The following is a 24,518-nucleotide window of genomic DNA, read 5'->3' on the forward strand; positions in this document are numbered from 1 at the left end:
GCTTGGAGATGGGGGAGGTCACATGAAAAGGAATGTGGATAGTCTATCGGAGCTAAGACCAGCTCCTGGTTTCAACCATTAAGGAAACAGGGACTTAAGACCCACAACTGCAAAGAACTCAATTCTGCTAGCAATAAAAAATGAGTATGTAAGTAGATTTTCCCCCAGATACTCCAGATGAGAACAGCCTGGCTGATACCTTGCTCTCAGTCCTGTAATATCCTGAGCAGAGATGTAGTCTCATGGTGTTGAACATCTGATCTACAGAGCTGAACTACAAAGGGGTGTTTTCTTAAGCTGCTATGTTTGTGGTAACTTCTTATATAGCAATAGAAAATGAATGCATGATAAAAATCAGTGTCATATTTATATTTGGTTTTAGTTAATGGCCACAGCAAGAAAGAAAAATGAGCTAATTCTTAAGGCTTTTGATACACTAGGACACAATTATTTTTGTTTAGATATGCGTCAGTCATGCTCCACACTTCATTAGCCACTAAGAACAATGTATATGATATTTTGAGTGGTCCACTAATCTCTCTGCTCTGAATGCCACCTGACTATTGGAAGGAAATCCAACACCATCTAAGCGGTCTTCTCTGCCAATGTTTCTGAGATGCCACAGCATTCTGTATGTGTAACCCTGTTGTTGGGTGATTGGTGTGGTGGCTTCCCCACTCAGAGTCTCAGAGAATCTTTCTGAAATCCACATTCTTCCATCCCATCAGCATTGCTGATCTTGGATCATGGACACTAATTGTTAATTTCTTTTGGGCATCTGACTGTTGTGTTGCCTAGGGGACTGTGTAGTCCATTGTTCATTTAGTACTATGCTCAAACCACATAGTAGTGGCCTCTGGTCAGGGGCATCTATGCATTTTCTCTTCTTAGAGCTCTTATGACGTGCCACCAGATCTCCGCAGCTTGTCTTTCTTTCTCGGGACTCTAAGAAACTGTCTCTCCCTTTTATGCACAAATATTTTTGGTTTTGTTTATGAAGAGAAGGACAGGAGAAAGGAGGGAGTGAAAAGTAAACCCTTGTGGACCAGTAGGGATGAATTCTGGTCATTTCTAACACAGTGTAACATTCTCAGAGTGACAGACTCTCCAAGATGGTGGACAGGGTGGGATTGTGGTGGTCAAAGATAACCATAAAGCATTCCTACAACCAACCAGTTTCAGCTGCTGAGTCTAGCTCTTATTTACTCTTACTCATGGGGATTTCTCTCACAAGCTTTGTGTTTCTTTCTGAAATACATTCAGACATGTGTGGGTCTAGATATAAATTGTGGGCACATGTTAGACCTTGCCCATGAGCTTCTGGTTCCAGACAAACCAAGGAGGTAATTGGGCACTTATTTAAGGGTTCCCAAATAGTTTCTGATAGGACTGTGTTCACTAAAAACACGAAAGGAGGTAGGGAAAACAGTGTGAGGGTTGGGATTACTTAACTATCCTAAGTTACTTAACTTAACTAACTGTTGGATCAGGGACAGTCAGCTAGAACATTTACAACTCTTGTTTAAAAAGCATGTCTGCTAGGGGTGCTTGGGTGGCTCAGTCAGTTGAACATCTGACTTCTGTTCGGGTCATGATCTCGCGGTCTGTGAGTTCAAGCCCCATGTTGGGCTCTGTGCTGACAGCTTGGAGCCTGGAGCCTGCTTCAGATTCTGTGTCTCCCTCTCTCTGACCCTGCCCCACTCATGCTGTGTCTCTCTCTCTGTCAAAAATAAATAAACATTAAAAAGATTAAAAATAAATAATAAAAAACATCTCTGCTCTTCATCTGTACAAAAGTTCCTAAAAACAGAGCCTAACCCTAATTACCCCGTGAGATGTGAAGGACTGTGGAAATTTAAATACACTTGTGAATTTCAATATACACGGACTTACTAATGATTGCTACCAGATTTCAGGGCTTACTTTCTAAATTAGACTTATATACAATCAGTCAAGAACCGATCAACATCTTGTTAAGTGTTCCTTTCTGTCATGACAATTAACCAGAAATCCACCATTTTTGTTGTCTAAGAAAAGGGCATTTAGAAATAGGATTTATATTGAGGTGGGTGTAGTCGCTCTATTGTGCATCTCCTGTCTCTCTAAATGTAGGTGACCTCCAAGGATTTACATCTCAGAGTAAACTTTTACTATGGATGAATTGCCTGTTAAGTAAGGGGAAAAGGAGGCTTAACAATGAAAAAAGAAGTGTAACCATGGTATACTCCTGAGTGCTTTTGTGGGAAAAATAAATATCACAAGAAAAAGAGGTAGAAATGAATTATGGTAGAAAATAAATACACCAAATGACCATTCAACTATCAAAATGTCTGGTTTAAGAAGCACAGTGTCCACGGTCTTGAAAGCTTTTTTAAATTTTTTTTAAGAACACAGTTATTGAGATACATTTGATGTATTATTTTGATCATTTAGACCTATAATTGTACATGGCACCATTAAAAGCAACTGAGAGACTTAAGATTGTCTATATAATTGTTTACCTTTTCCCTGAAAGATGATTTTGTGTAAGGACAGGCTTTTGTGTCTTGCAACTACATCATAAAAATGCAGAAAGTATTTAAGCAAATAATAATTTCTTGACACAGCTGAGGTAGAATAATTGCCTATATTTTCAATTATTCATGAGATTAAAAAAGTTAAAAAACTTAGTATTAAGTACCCAATGCCATTGTTACTTTTTTATTGTTATTATTGAAAATAATCTTGTGAAGAATTTTTCTTGGCTCTCTTTCAGTTTTTCTTTCTCCCTCAAAATGGATGTCATAATTCATGCAAACACATACATATATGTTATCAGTTTGAACTGATTACATACTCTGCAACCTGCCAGATTGTGCTGGTCTCATCATACCACACATACCACTTTATCTCACTTGCTACTCAACATCCTGGCCAGAGAAGTTGCAATCTCCACCCCCCCACCGCCCCCCTCACACACACACACACACACACACACACACACACACACACTCTAACAAATGGCTGCCTAGGAGCCAAGAGAAATGGTGATGAGGTTTAGAGGTGTCGTTTAAACCTCTGGATTCACCATTCTCCCAGACAGTCCCAACGTTTTGAGAAAACAAAAGTCTGATTTTTGCTTTAGGGGTTCTGTTGGATAAAAATAAATCATCTAATCTTGCAGTTCCACTGAATGTATAAGGGAAAAAATAAGTTTTAAAATTTTTTTCTATCACTCATGTATCCAAGAATATTACTGAGTATAGTTCCAAAGGAAAACAAAAATCCCCTTTCATTGTAAATTGAGAGCCTGGGCAATGTAAAAATAACTCTGTAAGTCATGTAACCATTGTCTTAATCAATGATGGCATCTGCAAGGTTTTTAAAAAACACTTACACCTGGTTTCTAAATTACTGAGACATGGAGTGGAATTTATCTTGGGTGGTTTCACGGTGCCAGTGGTCTTCCTTTTGTTTTGCAGTGTTGGCCCTATGCTACTGAATTGGACTGCAAATGCACCACCTGCTGCTGCGATCAGTGTCTTGCCATTAATCACTTCCTTGTCCCTTCGGTCCCAGTCCCTTCCCTCCACCATCACTCTTTCTTAGCAATGTCTCAGCATCTATTTTTAAAATGTTTTATTTATTTTTGAGAGAGAGAGAGAGAGAGAGAGAATGCGACCGGGGGAGGGGCAGAGAGAGGGGAGGGGACAGAGGATCCCAAGAGGGCTCCTTGCTGACAGCAGTGAGCCCCATGCGGGGCTGGAACTCGTGAACGATGAGCAAAGTTGGACGCTAAACCGACCAAAGGACTTAGTGCTGGCTCAGTCAGGGTCCAGCCAGAAAATACAGACCGATTTCAATGTTCAAAAAAGGAAATTTAATGTGAGAATTGGTTACTGAGAACTGAAAACCCATCTGAAACTGCAGGTAAACTCAGAGATAAGCAAAAACAGGAAGCTACTTTGCCCCTAGGCTGGAGGGACTGAAGCAGAAGGGCTGTTGCCAAAACGAGAGCAGTTGAGGACTAGATTTGGAGACAGAGTTTGGATAGGCACAGATTCCATCACAACCTCAAATAATGGCCACGGGAACTCCAACCCTCTCAATCCTTGGTAGTCTGTCTACTGTCCTTGTCCAGGATGGCTCTTGCAATGAATCTCCAGATATCTTTATTCCCTATCCCACCCCCTCATTCACTCAACTTGTAAAACTCCTCTGTCCCTTTGCAAACATACCCACCCTTTCTGTCACCATGGATGTGGTGTCTCTCTTCTCCTAACGTGTAGTTCCTCTCCCAGGGCTTTGGATTCCATTTCTTTTCCTCTCAGAGAATTCAGATCATCAATTTTAAACTGTCTCTTCCTACATCTATGACGGGCCCTTCCCCATTTGCATAACGAGTGGGTCTTCCTCCACTCAATTCCTAAAGTATTGATATTATATAAAAGTTAGATTCCCATCTTTTATCTTTCTGTCTGCCCAGCTGTAATTGTGCTTTTAGTCTCATAAATGCAAGATGGTTCCAGTATCCCCAGAATCATCTCTATCCGAGGAAAGAAAGGGAGAAAGTGGAAAGGCAAAAAAATCCCTCTTTGTGAAGCATTGCCTTTTTATCTCGCAAGGTAAAGCCCCTCCAGGGGAATTCTGCCTACTGTAATTCGTTAAAAGTGCATCACGTGGCCACTGCTAGCTGAGTCTAGGAAGTTAAGTATTACAATCTGGTTCATCTATGTTCCAACAAAAGGGAAAGAAAAGAATTTAGGTAGGAAACTACTAGCGTCTGCCACAATCCCTTATAATTAGTCCTTCATAAAGAAATCATAGGGATTTGACGATTTGACCCCAAATGATGATCTCTTCTCACTCCCTACGGAAAAAAAAAAATCCTCTCATCACTTTAATAATGTTACTCAAGGTAAAATTGAAATTCCTTGATGTAGCATGTAACATCCTTTCATGATCTGGCCCCTGCTTTATACTCCTTTCTTGTTTCATCTCATTCTCCTCCATCATTTGATGCTTTAATCCATTTAAAGTGCTCAAAGTGTTATTTGTAATTTTGTCTATATTATTTCTTCTGTGAAGAACATTGTTACCTGCATTTTCATCTGGGTAACTCCTATTTATTAACAGGGGTTCCAATTAAATGGCTGGAAGCCTTCCCTGACACCTGAGGCTAGGTCAAGAGTCCTGCTGTGTTCTCTCTTATCCACGCCAGGCACGGTTACACCCTGTTGCAACCTGCTGTTTACTTGTCTGTCTTCTCACAAGACTTGATAAAAGGCATTACACATTAAAATTTTTTAAAATGTTTATTTATTTTTGAGAGAGAGAGGAAGCATGTGCGCACACATGCACGCATAAGCTAGTGGGGGAAAGGCAGAGAGAGAGAGAGAGAGAGAGAGAGAGAGAGAGAGAATTTAAAGCAGGCTCCATGCTATCAGCCCTATCTGGGGCTTGAACTCACGAACCATGAGATCATGACGTAGCTGAACTCAGACACTCAAATGACTGAGCCACCCAGGTGCCCCATAAAAAGCATTAAATATTTTTTATTATTATATATCCATCCTGACACATAGTATGTGCTCAATACATATTTGTGATGGAACAAATAAATAAAATAGAATCAAAGTTCAGGTTAGAGTCAATGAACTATATACAATCAATTCACATATGTAATGATGCTTATAGGTGCTTAAATTAACTTGAATTTGCATTCGACCTCTATTTTGTCACCAGGGTAGCCTCATAAGAACCATCTGGAACCTGTCTGGAGAAAGGATCATTAATGAGTAATTCCAATTCTAGTTGGAAGTGTTGCCACTTTTAAAAAATATTGTTAAAATATTTTTTAGTGTTTATTTTTGAGAGACAAAGACACAGAGTGTGAGTGGGAGAGAGTCAGAGAGAGAGGGAGACACAGAATCCAAAGCAGGCTCCAGGCTCTGAGCTATCAGCACAGTGCCTGATGTGGGGTTTGAACTCACCAATGGTGAGATCACACCTTAGCCACCCAGGCACCCTGGAAGTATTGCCACTTTTAATCAACTTTTAACTGTTATTCTTGTTTAGGAGAGCTTTCATAATTCTGATTTCTTACTGTGCAAAATCATTCAAGGAATCTTAATGTCTATGGATCAAACTAAACAGATATAAGCTGGTTGTTAAGATATTATGTTTGGGGATACTTTAATGTAGTTCAGATTGCCAAATAATCGTTTTTTTCAGTGATGTTATAAATGGTTTCAAATGTTAATAGGTATAAAATATGAACCAAACGCAAAGATTTGACTCACAGAGGCTATAGTACAAAAAACATGATATAAAATTTCCCTATGGTTTCCATATTACATATGAATCCACACATGACCCTCGTAAGTTCATGAACTTATGTTTATGTATAAATAAGTACACTAACATGCAGAAGTATGAAATTCAACAAGCTCAGCCATTCACCCAAACACCTGTAGAAATCCTTGTCAAAGACATTGTTCACCGTATCGCTCCTTTCATAGTTTCATGTTAATTTTTTTTAATTTAACGCTGGAACAAATTTTAATTTTTCTAACAAACTGGGATGGCTCCTCTTTGCCTTCTCCTTTTTCTTCTCCTTCTCCTTTTTTCTTCTTCTTTAAAGGCAATGCGTATCATGTGCCTGATTCTTTAGTGCCTACAATGATTCGAGCCAAATTTTAAATTCCATTAGTGTGTTTATATTGGCCCTTAACCTCTGATATTTTTGTTTTCTAAGTTTACATGGTCTTGAATTTTTGCCTCAGCTTACATAAGCTTTAATACTTTTTTAATATTTCTATTTTATCATAATTTTATTACATATGGCCTGTTGTAATTTTCCTTAATTCCTTTGTGGAATGAGTCATAGTATAAACAAATACCTTTTCACATGTATACTCACACTCGCAGGAGATTGAAAATACAGAAAGGAGACACTTGTCTGTGTTTGTGCCGAGAACGTTTCATAGAATCATTCCAAATGTAACGTTTAGTCTAATCAGTTAGGACAGCCTACTTCTTTAGACGCATGATTTCTTAGTCAATATTCTCTTGCCCTCTTGATTACATCACCATTCTGACTGATCTGACCAAAATTTATACTTGCCAAAGTTTCTACAATTATTCTGCAGGTTAAGTATCAGCACAAGAGAGAATTGAGGTTTAGTGAAAAGCAGTGACCCAGTAAAAATTTAGATCTGTGAGAAGTGATTTCAGATTTATTACAGCAGGACCATAGAAAGTTCACTTTTCTGGCATTTAAAAATCTACTTTGCAAATTATAACAAGGTTTACATAGCACTACGTTTCATTTTATAGATGAGAAAACTGAGGCTCAGAGAGATTAAAGAACTTGCCACTGTCACAGAGGTTGTAAGAAACACCCTCCCAAAATGTGATGAGATTAAAAAATCTCTCTTTACCATTCTCCTGGATGCTAGAATCACCATTAAAAGTATGTTCTTTGGTTTCAGACACATCTATGAAAACTACCACCTACTCCAACTGTGGAATCCTGTATAATCATTTAATTCTCTGGGCCAGAGCATCTTTTGACAATAAAGTAAGCTAAAGCAAAGAAAATGTTATTAAGAATATCATAAGGCATAGAATATACACTTACAAGACTGCATTGTATTTATTGCAAAAAATCTGTGTATAAGTGGACCTGCATAGTTCAAACTGTGTTGTTTAAGGGTCAACTATACTCACATGCTCTCACTGGTAGATCACTTTAAGTGTGAGCTACTTAATTTTTCCCTTCAGTGAAGTGCGTGTATTTTTAACTTGATTTTAATTGCCAAAAACATCTAGTGTTATGCAAGAGAGTGCGATATTTCCTAGGTTTTTATGTGGGCTTCCCAATTTATTTAAATGGAATCTGATAGCTACTGGGTCTCCCATGTGCTCATGGGCATCTTACCCTTGATGAAGAAAAACAATGGAACCGAACTGTATTCATCATTTTTCTTAGGTTGGTTATCATCATCATCATCATCATTATCATTATTATCATTAACAACAACAAGCATTGACTTATCACTTACTACAATATAATAGTAATCCAAGATGGGCTGAAACATACAGGTCTGTGAGTAACAAGACCAAAACTGATATAGTATGGTTCCTGTGGGCAAGGGAGCAGGCAGAGGGCAATAAATTGAGTGGGAGTTTTGGTGAAGGAGATTTGTGTTAAGTAAAGTTGGAGTCGGCGGTACTCTGGCAGAATGACCAGGAACAGTAAGAGAATTAATTCAGTTAGGTATGGTGTGTGCATGATGGATGGGGGGGGGGGGTCCATGTAGGGCAGTAGTGGGAGATAAGAATCATAGGACTGAAAATGAGAGGGATGGATTTGGACATCACTTTGGGGAATGACTGAAGAATTTTAAACTGGATTCTACTGAATCCATAGAAGAAAATTCTGTCCAAAATGAGGATTATTTGACTTTAAAAGATGCTTCCTAATTAACTTAAGCTTGATTTCCAAGTAGCTAGGATTCTAGGATGAGTTTCAGGTAGATGGAAGTTTACCTTCTCAGTCTATTAAAAAAAAAAAAAAAAGGTTCCAATTCTTTTACATTTTATGTCAAAAATTTGGAAAGTCAAAGTGTGTGATGATTGGGGGAAGGAAGATGGACAAGATTTCTGGATTATAGGAGAATGTCTTTTGAATATAAAGTTGGTATAAGATCTGAAGTATTAGCTCTGGAGTAAGAATTTATTTTTTTTTAAACGTTTTTATTTATTTTTGAGACAGAGAGAGACAGAGCATGAGCAGGGGAGGGGCAGAGAGAGAGGGAGACACAGAATGCAAAGCAGGCTCCAGGCTCCCAGCTGTCAGCACAGAGTCCCATGCGGGGCTCGAACTCATAGACCGCGAGATCATGACCTGAGCTGAAGTCGAACGCTCAACTGACTGAGCCACCCAGGTGCCCCTGGAGTAAGAATTTAGACAATAAAAGACTATCTATGGTTCAGCTTTATCTCTGAGAGTTGTTCTTGTTTTTCTTAGAGGAAACATAATCCTGTATGACTATTTTGGCTTAATTGTTTATACGATTTTACCAATTGGTCTAATTTGCTTAAAATGTTTGAAATAATGGGATAACAGAACATGCCAGAGATTAATTTTCTCATCATGTAAAAACATCTTTAAACTTTTCTTTAAAATATTATTTCTGATCCCCACAATACTCTGGTTACCATGACACATAAAAAACATAGATAAAACAAGTCTGGTGGTCTACTTATTTGTTAATGGGAACCTGGACCAGCAGAGGAAATACTGTGCAAACATGCCCTACTGGGGTCCATGTGGGTGGGAAAGAAGTAAGTACACCATGCTGTGTCTACCAAATACCTCCAATGATAATGGAAATAGAACTATTCTATTTCTCTTCCAAATGGCTGAATATTGCCCATCTTCATAGCAGACATAAATGGATTCACTTAAAGTAGGCTAGCTAACTACATGGGTGGCCCCATTTTATTAGTAAAAAGAGTCCCATCCATGAAAATGCTCAGTGTCCAAATTACACGCACACACACACACACGCATCACACTTTCAAGAGCAAAAGGTCCATGGCTAACTAGTTCAAATTATTTAAGCATGGAATAATTAATGTCTATTATCCCTTTCAGTGTGTGAATACGACATCTATGACTTTGGCCTCTGTAATACAAATATTGTGTATTTCTTTTGTGTTCCTTCCATGGGTTGCACGTGTAGCTATCTCTTGTATACACGTTCATTAGCACAAATTCATTTACACTTCTGTACACATGCTCATTACCCATTTATTAACGTTGCTCTTTCTGACTCTGAACAGAAAGCACAACACATTTAAATGAAAATCTTTGCAAGCTCAGGCATACACAAATGGCAATGATACATCACAATTTTAAAGAGCATTTCATTAATAGATGGATCAGAACATACTTCTTATTGTACATCATTTAATTGTTATGTATTTAAAATGAGACATATTTCTAATATTCTTTTCAAGCTTTCATATACTTCAAATTTATTATGTCAGTTGTTAGTGGCAATGACATCACAAGATGAATTCAAAGCAATGATTACTTTGCCATTTAAAAAGCTTAGAGCGTGCCGATTATTCAGCTGCTAAGTGAAAGTACCAATGTCAGTTTAGCTATCTATAATCTCATACTGTTTAAAGGTTCATGAATTACACATGCAGTGGATAGAAATGGAGGAACTGAATTTGACTAAAAGACCTTTTTCACAAAAAATTTGCTGAAACGGGTTCTTCTAATGTATTTTAGTGATTAATCAATTTGATTTAAAATGTTAGAATTATTTAAAGTCTGTACTTTGGATTTACTGTGAACTCAAAGCATGTTTATATTTATTGCATCAACTAAGTAAACAGCATATGCTTAATGCTTTTAAAATGCTCTCCGGTAAAATTTAGGTCAGTACTTACTTGTTAGCTATCAGCCACGCAGATACATTGACATATTTGATTAACAGTCTGCTTCTCCCACAGTGCTTTGGGTAATTTCTGCAATTTTATGTCATTGGCAAAAAAATTCAGTATCAGCTGCTATCATATACCTGAAGGTGTTTTACTCACATTACTTTTCTGTATTTTTCAATATTTACACACTTTCTTTTTAAAATTATGTTTGTTTTCTTTGAAGAACAAGCAATTCTATCATATAAATATTCTTTAGAGTATAAAAACAGAAATACTCAGGAGGCATTGATTTTCTACTAGCACAGTGTGCTGGTGGGCATGATTTCAAATACAGGGAGGACCAATAATGGCTGAAAATTAGGATTTTTGAAATTTTAACCATTGTCTATTAAACACCGTATACTCCTATTACTATGTAGTTGTGGTACTGGGGCCACAAAACCAGACTGGTTAGAGGGAGATATTTTACTTCTCTTCTCCCTCTAGCAATTCCTGGTTTTAAGCCAGATTATTGCTGGTAAGTATTAACAGGTAAATGCTATAATGAACGCTAAGAAAAATAAGATAACTCAGCTAGAGATATAGGAAGAGAAATGGTCTGATTATATGTTGGCATCCACCAAATCCCCCTTCTCTCTACTGAAGAAGATGTTTTGTGCTTATACATTTTTCCACCCACTATTGAAAGAAAGGCAGTGTTAGTCCAAAACATTTAAACCTGTCAAATGAAAGAATGAGTGAATATATAAATAATTATACTAGTCTGGGGATTGAAAAACCCTAGTGGCTACATTTATCCAACAATCAAAGTGCCCTGCTGGATGGTGGCCATCGGTTTAAGATAACAGAGTGTAGAACCACAGCTGAAAAATGGGAATTACAGGCTGAGTTCACTTAGTTAAAAAAGCAAGGCCACTGAAAGCCCCTGAAACGGCCAAAAATTCCTCCTGAGGGTGAACACTCTTAGCTTACATTGGCCAGATGTACCCAGTATTGTATCTAGGAGAATCCAAGTAGAAATTATCATAGAATCCTTTAAATTTGAATTTTTGGAAAGGTAGATGAATCAATAGACTAGGTTCATTTACATCTTATGGAGGAAAAAGACAGGATCCAAGGATTCCATGTTTTGTTTCGTTTTTTAATTTTACATAGTGTCTGTATTTCCGAATCATCCACATTCCTTGCTTGGAGTTTTGGGGTCAGGGCATCCTTTACCTTCAAGATATCTTCCATGAAATCTCACCTACTCAAAAGTATTCAGGGTATTTTCTCTTGGAGGTCACTGCAAGTCGGCCATGTTCAAATCAAAACTCACCCTGTTTCTACCCCAGGTCAACTCTCACTTCTCAGTGTGTCCCTTCTGTGATTGGTCTTACTAGTTTTTCAGGTCATGGAGATGTTCCCAATAAGTCATAGCAACATTTACCCCTCATCCTTCTTCCTTTTCCCCTCTAGCAACTATGTTTCAAGCTCCCCACCCCCATCTTCAATTACCCAGACCAGATCTTAAAAGCTCTTCTTTGATCATTAAGCTTTCCTGGTGGTGGTTCAACTGAGCACTCAGTATTGGGGCTCGGAGGTCCTTTCTGACCTAGAGTTCCATCCAATTTAAAAAGCTTTTCCTGACAAACCTAGCCAGGGCCTCTACTTCCTAGAAATCAACATTATTCTGGGTAGAATTTGAGTATGATGAGTTGTGGTACTTTACATTAATTTCCTAAACTCTCTCAGTAAGATCCAAATTTCCTTGAATGTAGGGATTTTGGTTCTTCTGACTCTCCTACAGTACTTGTCAGGCAATTAATCAAGACTTATGTGGTTGAATTGAACTAAAAGGCAAAGAGAAGGAGAGGACTGATGTAAAAGGGAATGAGAAACTGGATGTGGCGCTGACAGAGTACCAGAGAGTGGGAGGAGGGATTTTGCAGCTTGGTATGAGGACTTGGCAGCTGGTGGAATGGAGCAGATAAGTGAGGGTCATTTGATTTCACTAGCATCAGGATAGATCAACGTAGCTGCACATTTTAATCACCTAAGGAGCTTTTACAAAGTTTTATTACTTGCTACACTCACTTCACCTCCTCCCCACCCATTCTGATTTCATTGATTTGGGGAGGAGAGTTGGTGATTTTTAAAAAGCTATGTGGGTAACTTTACATTACAGAGAGGGCTACGAACCACTGATAACAGGACCTTGCTACTCAATGTGTGGCCCCAGTACAAAAGCATCTGCAACATCTGGGAGATTGAATCTCTGGCCCTGCCCCAAACTTCCAGAATCAGAATCTGCATTTTAACAAGATTTCTCAGGTCATTCTTATACACACTGAAATTTGAGAAGCACTGCTTTATGGGATCCATACAGATTTCATCCTTGGGGACCACCTTGGCAAGCTAAGAATCTAGTTACTATAACCTTGGATACATTCACTGCACCTGGCTCAGACATGGCCCATCAAGCGTCAATGGATGCCCATATGCTGAATGGGTCTAAGAGAGGCAGGAAGCATGGAAAAAAGAAAATGATGCCAATAGGAAGGCAGGGATCACAAACTCTGGCAATTACTTCAATTAACCTTGGATCCCTATATTTTTTTCAGGATCAGTTTTGTGTACTGTGACTCAGCACATCTGCCCCCTTCCTGTCTTCTCTCCTAACAAATTCACTCTCTCCCAAGAAAATCTATTTCTTTGTTGAACATCCAGAGTTTTAAAGCTACTTATCCAAAGCTTCTTATGGGGAGTATTAATGCTAATGGATTTAGTGCTAACCACACCAGTCAAGATGGCAACCACATCCATGAAAGGATATTCCTATTTCCTGCCTCTTTCATGTTGGGGAAGTAATCAATAGGAAATTTGGAAAGGATGTATGAGTGTGTGAGGAATGGGACATAATCTCCTAATGTTGACAAGGGCTCTCTGTCTTTCAATAACTAACCCAGAGTTTGCTTTTAAACTTTGAAGATTTAAAATAATACCTCTATCTGAGGAGATCAGTCCTGGTTCACCTCCAAAGTCATCACTAGAATAGTCTACAGCTGCATTGTCCAAAATGGTAGCCCCTAGCCAAATGTGAGCCTTTTGAAGGTGGCTAGTTCAAGCTGAGCTGCGCACACTGCATTTTGAAGACTTAGTTAATAAAAAAAAAGAAAGCAAAGTACCCGATTATTAATTTCATGTTGATTACATTTGACAACATAATATTTTGAATATATTGGACCAACCAAAGTATTGCTAAAATTAATTTCAAATATAACTTCTCAGTTGTACCAAATTGGGCTAGTGGAAAATTAAAAGTAGCTTACATTATGTTTCTACTGGATAGCACCAAGGTGAAAGAACTGAGCAGTCCTTCCAGGCAGTAAAATTCTAGATCAGTATTAACTCTCACTCAAATTTCATTATAATGCTAATTTACAATGAAGTAGGAGACTCATAGACTTAAGCTCTGGTTTTAGGAAGCAGCTATGGCTTGGGTGGCGTTGGCAGGGACAGGAAATGGCAGAAATGTTAAATTATAGATAATTTGGTTTGAATCCATTTCCTCCTCTTTACACCAGATAATCCAGGAAATTTATAAGCATTCATAAACAGCGTTAGGGTGATTTTTTACTAGTTCAGAGAAAATTTTAGAGATGGTTTGGCATGAGCAAAAGTGATGACATTTAGTGTTTGAGAGCACACTTGGGAGATAAATCATATCTAATTAAAAAATACTTACTGAACACTTATTATGTATAAGGCACTGTACTATGTGATGTTTCATGCTGAAAAGATTTCATATTTTATAGAGGAGATGGCAAATGGGAGAGCATGAAGATACTCAGTCTATTAGATCCATTATGTCCCAACAAAACAGGTGGGACAATGTCAAGAACATATAACACTACAGAAGTTGTGTCTTCATGAATTAGGTGAGCTGAATGCTTCACACCCGCATCTAGTTTGTTCTTACCATATCGACACTTTCAAATCAGCCCTTAGAATTATTCCTTTTTCTTTTTTCTTTCCTCCTTCTACATTATTGAGAGAATTAGCTATAGTCCTTCTTAGACTTGGGGGGGGGGGTCAAGTATCATGCTAAGCTGTGTCAAATCTCATCACTTACAGTAAATGAATAGTCAATAGTTGGAACTAATATGTTGTATCTGGTCTTTCTTGAGGAAGAATGTGTCAAAGAGATTGGACTCATATTGATCTGTGGTTGCCAAATACTAAATCCTTAGGGTATCACAGATAAGTGACAAATAAGATAAATGACAGATAAGTCATTTATTTTTCTATGGATTATTAGGTGAAATAATTTTTTCATTATACCAACAATTTACAATACTTCTAACAATTTTTGACATTTCAAAAGGAATATTTTAAATTTTTTTTTTCAACGTTTATTTATTTTGGGGACAGAGAGAGACAGAGCATGAATGGGGGAGGGGCAGAGAGAGAGGGAGACACAGAATCGGAAACAGTCTCCAGGCTCCGAGCCATCAGCCCAGAGCCTGACGGAGGGCTCGAACTCACGGACCGCGAGATCGTGACCTGGCTGAAGTCGGACGCTTAACCGACTGCGCCACCCAGGCGCCCCTCAAAAGGAATATTTTAAAAACCCATAATGTAATATACCAATGCTATATAAAGAAATGATACAATGTGAATGCAGAACAATGATTGTTAGTCTTGACCAAGAAGTTATAATGCCAAAACAGATACATTTTAACTAGAAATAGAAAACCCATCCCAAACCAAAAGATAATAGAGGGAGTATAATACTATTCATGGCAAGAATGAACAAATGTATTATCAGAGTCCACAAAAACATATTCACATAATCCATTGGAGGAGGTAGAGAGGGCCAGGGTTTTTGAAACACCAAGAACAAAACATAATGTTCATAACAAGAATTAAAAAAAAAAGAATAACATAGAAATTACTGATAATCATCGCATATTGTAAGAGCAAGTACTGTTTCATGAAACTCTCCCTTTCGTTGTATGTGGTGTGTGTGTGTGTTCTGGGTCACCATGTAAATGTATCTCTTATTGTGAACAGTAATCAAAAATACGGAAAGAGCATTACAAATTATATTTTAATGAGTAGCCATTAAAATGATGAGTCTGAAGTCTAGGAAGATTACATCTTTCCCCGCAGCCACCGAACTGATTAATAAGAAAAGTGAACATAGAAACTTAATGTCTCCCTAGAAACTTTACTGTTCTATGCTGCCTCTTTGTTTCAATCTCAAATATTCTACAGTTGAGTGTGGAGAAGATAGTTTGCTTCGACTTCAAAAGTAGTAGAAGTGTTTATTACCTCAAAGATTCTTTTGTGTATGACTTTTCAGATTCTACAAATAAGAAAAAGTACACTGATAAGAAGTTTTCTTCTAGTCAGATTTTAGGTTTAAGTAACAGTGAATATTTTTATATTTGAGAAAAGGGTGGCTTCTGATGTGCTCTTTTCTGAACTGATTCTTGGTGATAAACAGAAGTGGACATACAGTGATTGCTAGATAACAAATTTGGTGAGATAGCATGAAAGTGTTTGCTGCCTTTCTTCAGCTCTTGAGGACCATCTGACCCACAGAGCACAGTCATGAGTTTTAACCAACAACCAAAGTGTTTATTCAATAGATTTGGGTGCAGAATTCAGTATGGTTGGCATGGAAGCTGAAAAAGTCTGAGTGAAAGTTCTGAAGGAAATTAGGCCATTTAAAGCCACTGTAAACTGTTATTAACCACTATTAATCATGGTAAAAAGTTAAATGGAAGGGGGAAAATATTTTGTAGCTAGAGAAATGTATGTTCCAAGTGGAGAAATAGTTGAGCAAGTGTCTCCAAAAATAGGGATAGAAGATCCTGCTCAACTTCTTACCATATGACCAGGATAATGTGCATGCCTTCTTAAGTTGATTAGCATGCATTTTAGGTAGATTTTCAGAATGCAGTGTCACAATACTTTATAATGCCAGTAGGGATGAAAGTCAGGTTGACACAATATGAAGAACTGTGGACTCATCTGGTCATAGGATTCATTCTCTTCCTTCCATCATTCTCCCTCAGCCACTGAATGTCAGTAAGATCCACACAAAAGTAACTCTATCATTTCTAGGAACCCTGGCAATTTGCTAGTTTCCTTTCAGTAATAAGCGTGAAAACATGTATCTCTTTTTAAGAAAGAGGTCTCTTACTCTTTGATTCCCTACGTATTTTAAGATTGACTTCAGCGATTTTTATCCAAAGAATTCACAAACTGCTTACATACATGTAGAGATGCATACACACATAATTTCGATGATGATGTCAGGATACTTATAGAATTATTTTTAAATTACTGGCAGAATAAATATTTTTAAGCACAGCTGTATTAACCTCACCAGTATTTTTATTGACATCTTCATTGTTGTAAAAACATGTATTTTCATATAATTATCATTAACCTGCAAACAATAACCTTCTGCGTGTTTAAAGTGGTTGTGGAGTTTGTTATTATAGACTGCTTTCAGTACTGTTCATTTAGTATGCTGTGTTTTTAACACCGATGTAATCCACTCGGCATTTTCCATTTAAAATGCATAAGGCAAAGTGCATCATAACAGGATGTAACTACGTATTAATCAAATTAGCACAACACTTCAAAAGCTTGGGCTTTTTGCTGGGCTACTGTTAGATCACAATTCATGAAGGGAAGCAGCAGCATAATGAACGGCTTGGCAAGGGAGCAGTTTATTTTCTTTCCAGAAAGATATAGAGTGGGTTAATTTTCATGATGGGAAAACATGTCGAGAAAGGGTAACAGTAAGCATTAAGCTAAAGGACAATAAGTGGAATTTAGAATACTACAGTGGTTTTGCCACTGATAAAACATAAATTCTATAATTATTTGATGACACAACAGAGCTCCAATGACCTATTGTTAAATTATTAAATCTTCATGACCCAAGCAAATACAAGCCAGTATAGTCAATATTAATATTGAGAACATGGCAGATTGGACAATTCTTTGTAGTGAACAGCATGCTATATAGCAATGGAAAATATGAAATGTGGTGTGTCCAATTACACAACTCAATGCAAACATAACATGTGCCATGCAATATAATATAATTGTAATTAAATAATTGTTGATCTTTATCAGTGTTTGGCTTTGCATACTCCTAAATATTCATGCAGCATAGTGCATCAAAAACAAAACAAAGCAAAACAAAAAGACAAACCTGGATGGAACTTAGCTGGGACATAATAAAGAAGAAATTAGACAGCCAAACAAATGGAAGTTAATTATTTTGCTTGAACATTTAACTGATTGTCATCAGTAGATGTCTGGCACGCACAAACTTCCTCTTCACTGTTACTGACAAATAACAAATGAGCAGCTAATTTCCTTTTAATCTAAAACCCTTTTTCTTAGCCCGGGGATTAGAATAAGGAGAACACAGGGAGAAGCACTCACCTCCTGATTTTTTTTTTTTTTCCCTAAATGGGAGTACGAGGTTCTTTTCACGCTAGGCTCTGATTTTCTTTTTTTCCAGGTACAAGACCAGGACAGTGCATTTGGAGCAAGAGAGCAAATGGAGAGTTTTCAAAGCCAGAACCAGAACTAGAGTAGAGTGATTTTAGTTTCTGAGTGATTACGAGTGTGTGCCACTTTACACAAAGAGTGTACTCTTTTCACACTACACAAATCCAGATCTACACACATGTATAGAAGTACACACAGCAAGGAGCTCAGGAGAAGGAAAAGGGAAGGAGAGAGTTTTGGAGGCCGGGTGAAGAGGAGAGACAGAAGAGAGGAGAGGCATGGGAAAAGAGACAACTAGAGTGAGCTGGAGGGGAAATAAGAAGGATATCATGGCAAGAAGAGAGAAATTGGAGAGTGCAGGAAGGAAGCAGAGAGTAAAGGAGAGATCTGAATGAGCCCACCTCCAGGGCCAGCAAGTTTTAACCAGACGTTTCACCTATGTTCTCAATCTATAAGGTGTTGGTGTTGCTGTTGGTGTTGGTGATGGCTTAGAAGAACCTGAAGGAGTTTATAATTGAAAAATTCTGGGAACCCCATGGCTCTATGACTAAGAAATTCTACTGCCAAATATTTCCACAATTGTCTGATGGTAATTTTCTGCCCCCCCCCCGCCCTTTTTTTTAAATAAGAGAGAGGATTTTCATTTTAAAAGAGAGGTTGTTAGGCACAATGAAACCAACATTGGTCTCATAAAGGAACCCCTACACATTCAGGAACACTTGCATTGCTAAATCCTGCCACATGTTTTTGTTTGTTTGTTTTGCTTTGTTTTGTTCCATTCGGCTTTCTCTTTTATACAGAGTGGGATGCAAGGAAAACAGTTCCTCTACCTCCATAATACAACTGACATTTTGGACAGAGAATTGGACATTGCCCAATGTATTGTTGGCTGCTTAGCAACACCGTTGGCCTCTACCCACTAGATGCCAGGGGCACTACCCAACGACCCCCGCCCCGCCCAGTTGTAACACCTAAAAAATGTTTCCAGACATTGCCAGTGTCCCTGGGGAACAAAAGTTGTTCCTGACTGAAAACCACTTGCCGAAACCAAAGGTAGATCATACACTCAAGACATCCAAAGAGCAAAGATAAAGTAAATGAGAAACTTTTTATATTTCATAGCATATATCGCCCTCTAAGAAAACTGAAAAAAAAGTCAGGTTGAAAGATCATTTTGTAATAGCCCAAACCCAGTAAAAAACAAACCAGAATACTTAGAATGCATAAAGCTTCAGACATGTAGAAATTCAGTTTGAGTTTTAAATAATATATCCTAAAACTGAAAGAAGAAATGAAGGAGAATGCGAGTGGGTTTTATAGAGAGAGGCAGAGAGACAGAGAGATTCCCCTTTTAGGTCAAAGTCCACATGATTTGAATGCGACACATTTTTTTTTTTTGCAGTCAGTTCAGTATATGCCAACAATCACAGAGTTTTAACATTTAGTAGCACGAAGCACACTTAACTGTTTCCAAAGGGATACGTGATGTAGTTTTCATTTCAGAGGAATGGAAGTGGCTGAATTACTGTCTGCTCTTTAATGTTTCAACTAACCATTCCATTGCCTCATCAAGGCCAGTGCCTTTGGTTGCTGAAGTTTTGAATATTTGCCATTTTCGGTCCTTCAATGCAGGTAACCCAAGTGAATTTGCCATCTCTGAGGGAGTCATGGCCTGCTCCATGTCCTGCTTATTTGCAAACACCACCAAAATGGCTTTTCTCAGCTCTTCTTCCTCCAACATGGCAACTAACTCTGATTTGGAAATGCCAATTCGGTCTCGGTCACAACTGTCTACCACATAAATGACTGCATCTGTGTTTGAATAGTAACATCTCCAGTATGGCCTGATACTTGTCTGTCCTCCCAAATCCCAGACTTGGAATTTAAGGTTTTTGTATGTTACTGTCTCAACATTAAATCCAATAGTAGGAATCGTAGTAACGACTTCTCCAACCTGTAATCTGTACAAAATTGTAGTTTTTCCTGCTCCATCTAATCCCAAAATTAAAATCCTCATTTCCCGGGTTCCAAACAGACTGGAAAAAATACTTGAGAAAAAGCCACCCATGATGAACCGCCTGTCCGCCCTTGTTGGTGGTTAGAGACAGGCCCCGGCCTCGGCAGCGACTCCTATTCGAGCCTCGGCACCGCCACCTCTGCAAGCCTCGGCCTCCGGCTCCGGCTCGGAAGCGGTTTCCTTGGAAGTCCGGTCCGCCAGCAACTTCCACGTCGGACTCCCGGCGGGGGCTGCGAATGCGACACATTTTGAAACAGCCCATAGGAATTTAGTAAACACACCACGGGCTGTCTGGAACTCCTTCCCAGAGAGACTAAAAGCTACAGTTGGGTCAGTTTCTACTTACATCAGCCTCTGATTAGAATCCTGTAGCAGCAGAAAGCAACATGGTTCTCGGTTTCATGACTTTCTGGTGAGGGAAAGGTAAAATATTCTATGTTGACCTTGCCTGAAGTGGATTTTTCCTCATAGCTCTGCTAGAGGACAGAAGATTTAAATGACAGGACTTTGGCTTTAAAGTTTTTCTGGGAAGAATTCTGGGGAAGACCCTGTTTTTTTAGACACACCAGACATACCTTGCCACCTGGAACTTAAGGGTGTCTGATCGCTGACGACGGTGAGTGAGTGACTGTCCCTCACCTGGAGCATTTCCCTGGAGCAGTCCTGGAGGGCGTCAGAATCACCTTGAGGGCATAGTAAAAATCAGATTGTTGGGCTCTAGCCCTAAAGTTTCTGACGGTAGCTCTGGGGTGAGTCTGAAAATGTTCATTTCTAACAAGTTCCCCTGTGATGCTGACACCGCTTGGCTAGGCTGAGGTCCACATATTGGACTATATCTGCCTTAGTATTTCCCAAGATTAACCCCACACCAAGTGATTATTCCTTTCAGCTGATTTTTTAAAGAAATTGCTTACGTTTTTAATTAGTGATGCCTACCTTACAGTCACTTAGATATTGTCTTTGACTACGTCACTGATGTTTCCACGATAAAAGCCTTGTCTCCTGCTGGAGAAGGTTTGCTCTGCCTTTCGTTTACCACACAGTGCTGAGTACACAATAGATTCCTAATAAATGACTCCTGAATATAGAATTAATGAAGACAATGTAAAGTGTAAAGTCACAGTATATTTTATCTTTTTGATTTTTCTTCATCAAAAGTAGCTATGTTTTAGCTTGGCCTAATACCACCTCCATTTTCTTTCCACTTTAAATCTCTTTTTCCCCCCTGCATATAGACCTCATTTAGGAAGAACAGGAACACATATTATGGCTTACATACTTCAACATGAAAAGCATATAAAAGGACTTTATAGCCATACTTCTATTTTCATTATCTAAGTGTATTAGTAAAAGCAAACCTATTACATCTTCCTTTTGGGAAGCCAAAAACATCTGGAATTTATGTTATGAGAAAGAGCTTTGACAGACTTTATTTGACATGTACATCAACTGCAGAGGAAAAAAATCACCAGAGGAAATGTTAAACTAAGTTATGATGCTGTCCTGCCAATGGAAGATTTAAGCTGGCTGGTTGGCTGTGTCCTGAAGATGCATTAAAACATGAAGGCACAAAATGGACAGCTGTTTCAGAGAGATCAACCCCGCATTATCCTAACTGAGAAATAAATGTGCAATATAATGTATAATTCTGGTGTGGGGCTCCAGATATGAGATAATTCTTAAGAGCAAGGCTCAAGTGATTTGTCACTAGGCCCTTAGAAGCCACGCTTTGTGTTACATTGCTGCACACTTTGCTTTTCTTTAATGGGAGCTATATCATTTTTATTTGATTTCTTATTTATATTTCAGAATTCTTGAAAGGTTATTCTGCTATCAAAGTGAAACTATGTATATACTGCCAAGCCATTTCAGCTCATATGTGTATAAATAAGAGATTTCCCTTGCCCCTGACTCTTCAAGGTTCACCGAGAAATTCCACCTTTCATACCATGATCTGTAAGAGGGAATGGACATAATATATTTGTCCTTTTCCCCCCTCTAGCTCCAGATCCTACCTCCAGATGTCCTCTGAAACTGTAAGAAGGAAAAAAACCTTTTTTTCTCTTTTTTACTCCTCTTATTTCTGCATAAGATCACACACACGCACACACACAAATTGAATTTTAGATTCAGAAACATAATATAATATTTGAAATTAAGATTGTTCCAGAAAACCCATGGCACATGAATATTGTAAGTGTCATATTTAGAGACAGGGATTTTCTAAGAAATGTATGCTTTTAGCATCATAGCTGCAGGCAAGGAAGGAACCCAGAGGTGTTTTCCCCCTTCTTACCTTCTCTTCTGCACTTGTCTGTTAACCCTCCCAATCAGGTTCCAGCATTAGCCCTAGGAAAGGCCCTGCTACCTTCCAAAAAGACACAGTGGGGCAGCTTGCACAAATACAACATAGGTGCTTAGCTGTGCCATGGGGGCAGATGTTCTGATGACATATTGCCTTCTTCTTGAGCCAATCTGCAAAGAGCTTTTCTCTCTTGCTGTATGTAAGTATGACCTCTTTAACGTCATTTATGGGACCGGGGTCAGAAGACACTGAATACAAAAAATTTAAGAAAAGCCAACATTGAATTACAATCATTAAAGAAGATATTAAAAGTTTACAATAGCCAAGACATGGAAACAACATAAATGTTCATCGATGGAAGAATGTATAAAGAAAGTGTAGTATTTACATACAATGGGATATTATTCAACCCTAAAAAAAGACAGAAATCCCATTTTCAACAACATGGATGGACCTGGAGGACATTTGCTAGGTGAAATAAGCCAGATACAATAGAACAAATACTATATGACTCCGATTATATGAAGAATGGAAAATAGCCCCAAACTCACAGAAACAGAGAGCAGAACGGTGGTTGCCAAGGGCTGGGGGAGAGATAAACAGGAGGGGATGGTCAAAGGGTTTAAAGTTTCAGTTACACAAGACGAACAAATCCTAGAGACCTACTCCACAACATAGTGCCTATATTTAATAATATACCGTGTTGTATATGTAAACATTCACTGAGAGAGTAGATCTCATATTAATTGGTTTTCTCACACACACAAATGAAAAAAATAAAGGAGGGAAAGAAGAAACTTTTGGAGGTTATCAATATGTTTATGGCACAGATTGTGGTGACGGTTTCCCAGGTATATACTTATCTCCAAACTCATCAAGTTGTGTACATTAAGTATGTACAGCCTTTTGTAAGTCAATCATACCTCTATAAAGTTTTTGTTCTAAGTAAAAGTTCACATTTAACAATACTTTTAACTACTCAAATTCAAGATAACCTAATCAGGCAATTTATAAAATAATAGTTGTAGATTCTTGGCAAACGTGTTAACTTACAATACACAGTGAATTGTGTGCTCTGATAATGGCATGGGCACTTAAAGTTCTGTGAAGAGCATTGATTTCTTTCAATCTTAGCAGTTTGTCTCTGGGAATATTTGTGTAACCTTATGCGAAAACAACGTCAAAAAACCTAAATCTGAGATCCTTCATGAATGTGAGGGTCAGCTAAATGGCCATCTTGACCCGCCTTGAATAGGTACCATATGCAAGATATTTTCCAACCCACTTTGGAGAATTAGGCCTATTATTTCACAGATTTAAAGCAACATGTAAACATGAAAAAGACCGAGTCCTGAAGATATCGAGATTTAGCTTTTACTTTCATCTAGTGTAATTAAAATATATTTAGCCTTTGTCCAAAAAAAATACAAGTTGCTCTACTGGTTAATGCAAGAGACTTTTCTGGTATTCCGTCCATATAAGCCTATCTATCAGTGGGGTTGAACACCAGTGAATATTACATCGAAGCTCTGGTCAAATGTTAGTTGCATCCAAGTAAGATATTTTTTACCCGAGTAATGTTAGAGAAGTTCATCATACTTAGTTGTACGATGTACCCTGTAGTTAATATTGGATTAATACATCAGGTTTATATTCGCCTCTACTTTCCAAGTTCTAACCAGTCCTGACGTGTCTGGCTAGCAGAGACTCTAGTTGCCCCTCTGGACCATGTGGGGGTAAAGTTATTGTGATCTGGAGTCTAATTCTAGAAATTCCAGCCAGTTTTGGTAGCTTTCTCATATTTAGCCTCCCGAATTTCCCTCAACTAGATGCTCTCTTTGTGGTTTATAATGGGAGGCATATATCAGAGAAATGTTTCTTTACCCACGCTATTCATCAAGCACCTATGATTTCAAACTCAAGCTCTCTAAAACTCCACATTTCTTATTTTTCTTCCCCTTTCCTATCCAGTCTCTTTTGAAGGATTTACTTCTTGACACACTTCTGAGTTTTCATTTCTTCTGTGACCTAGACATTTTCCCTGGAGATACAGATATCTGTTATTTTCCCCTCCCCAGTGACTAGTTCCCCTTAGCTCTTGGTAACAGCCACTCAATATTCCTTTGAGCAATCACCCTTCTTCACATCATTCCTTGTGGTTTGGGTGGGGCTAATTTCACCCCTTGCTCTAGTAACAGACATGTACCCAACCTGGCCAATGAGGGTGAG

At 38.3% G+C, this 24,518-nt stretch overlaps 1 protein-coding gene across 1 annotated transcript; it reads right to left on the reverse strand.

The window, feature by feature from the left end:
• Window positions 1–19,369: 19,369 nt before the first annotated feature.
• LOC147584111 (ADP-ribosylation factor-like protein 1) lies at window positions 19,370–20,209 on the reverse strand. The gene has a single exon (XM_086678536.1). The coding sequence runs from the start codon at window positions 20,033–20,035 to the stop codon at window positions 19,490–19,492; it is 546 nt and encodes a 181-aa protein (XP_086534662.1). The 5' UTR covers window positions 20,036–20,209; the 3' UTR covers window positions 19,370–19,489.
• Window positions 20,210–24,518: the final 4,309 nt, after the last annotated feature.

This window comes from Puma concolor, chromosome A1 (assembly GCF_028749965.1).
Source record: "Puma concolor isolate L17-30 chromosome A1, mPumCon1.1.hap2, whole genome shotgun sequence".
In the NCBI taxonomy this organism is placed as follows: domain Eukaryota; kingdom Metazoa; phylum Chordata; class Mammalia; order Carnivora; family Felidae; genus Puma; species Puma concolor.

What these genes read in the sequence shown, in the direction of transcription:
- LOC147584111 (XM_086678536.1), bottom strand. Translation starts at nt 20,035, where the DNA reads ATGGGTGGCTTTTTCTCAAGTATTTTTTCCAGTCTGTTTGGAACCCGG.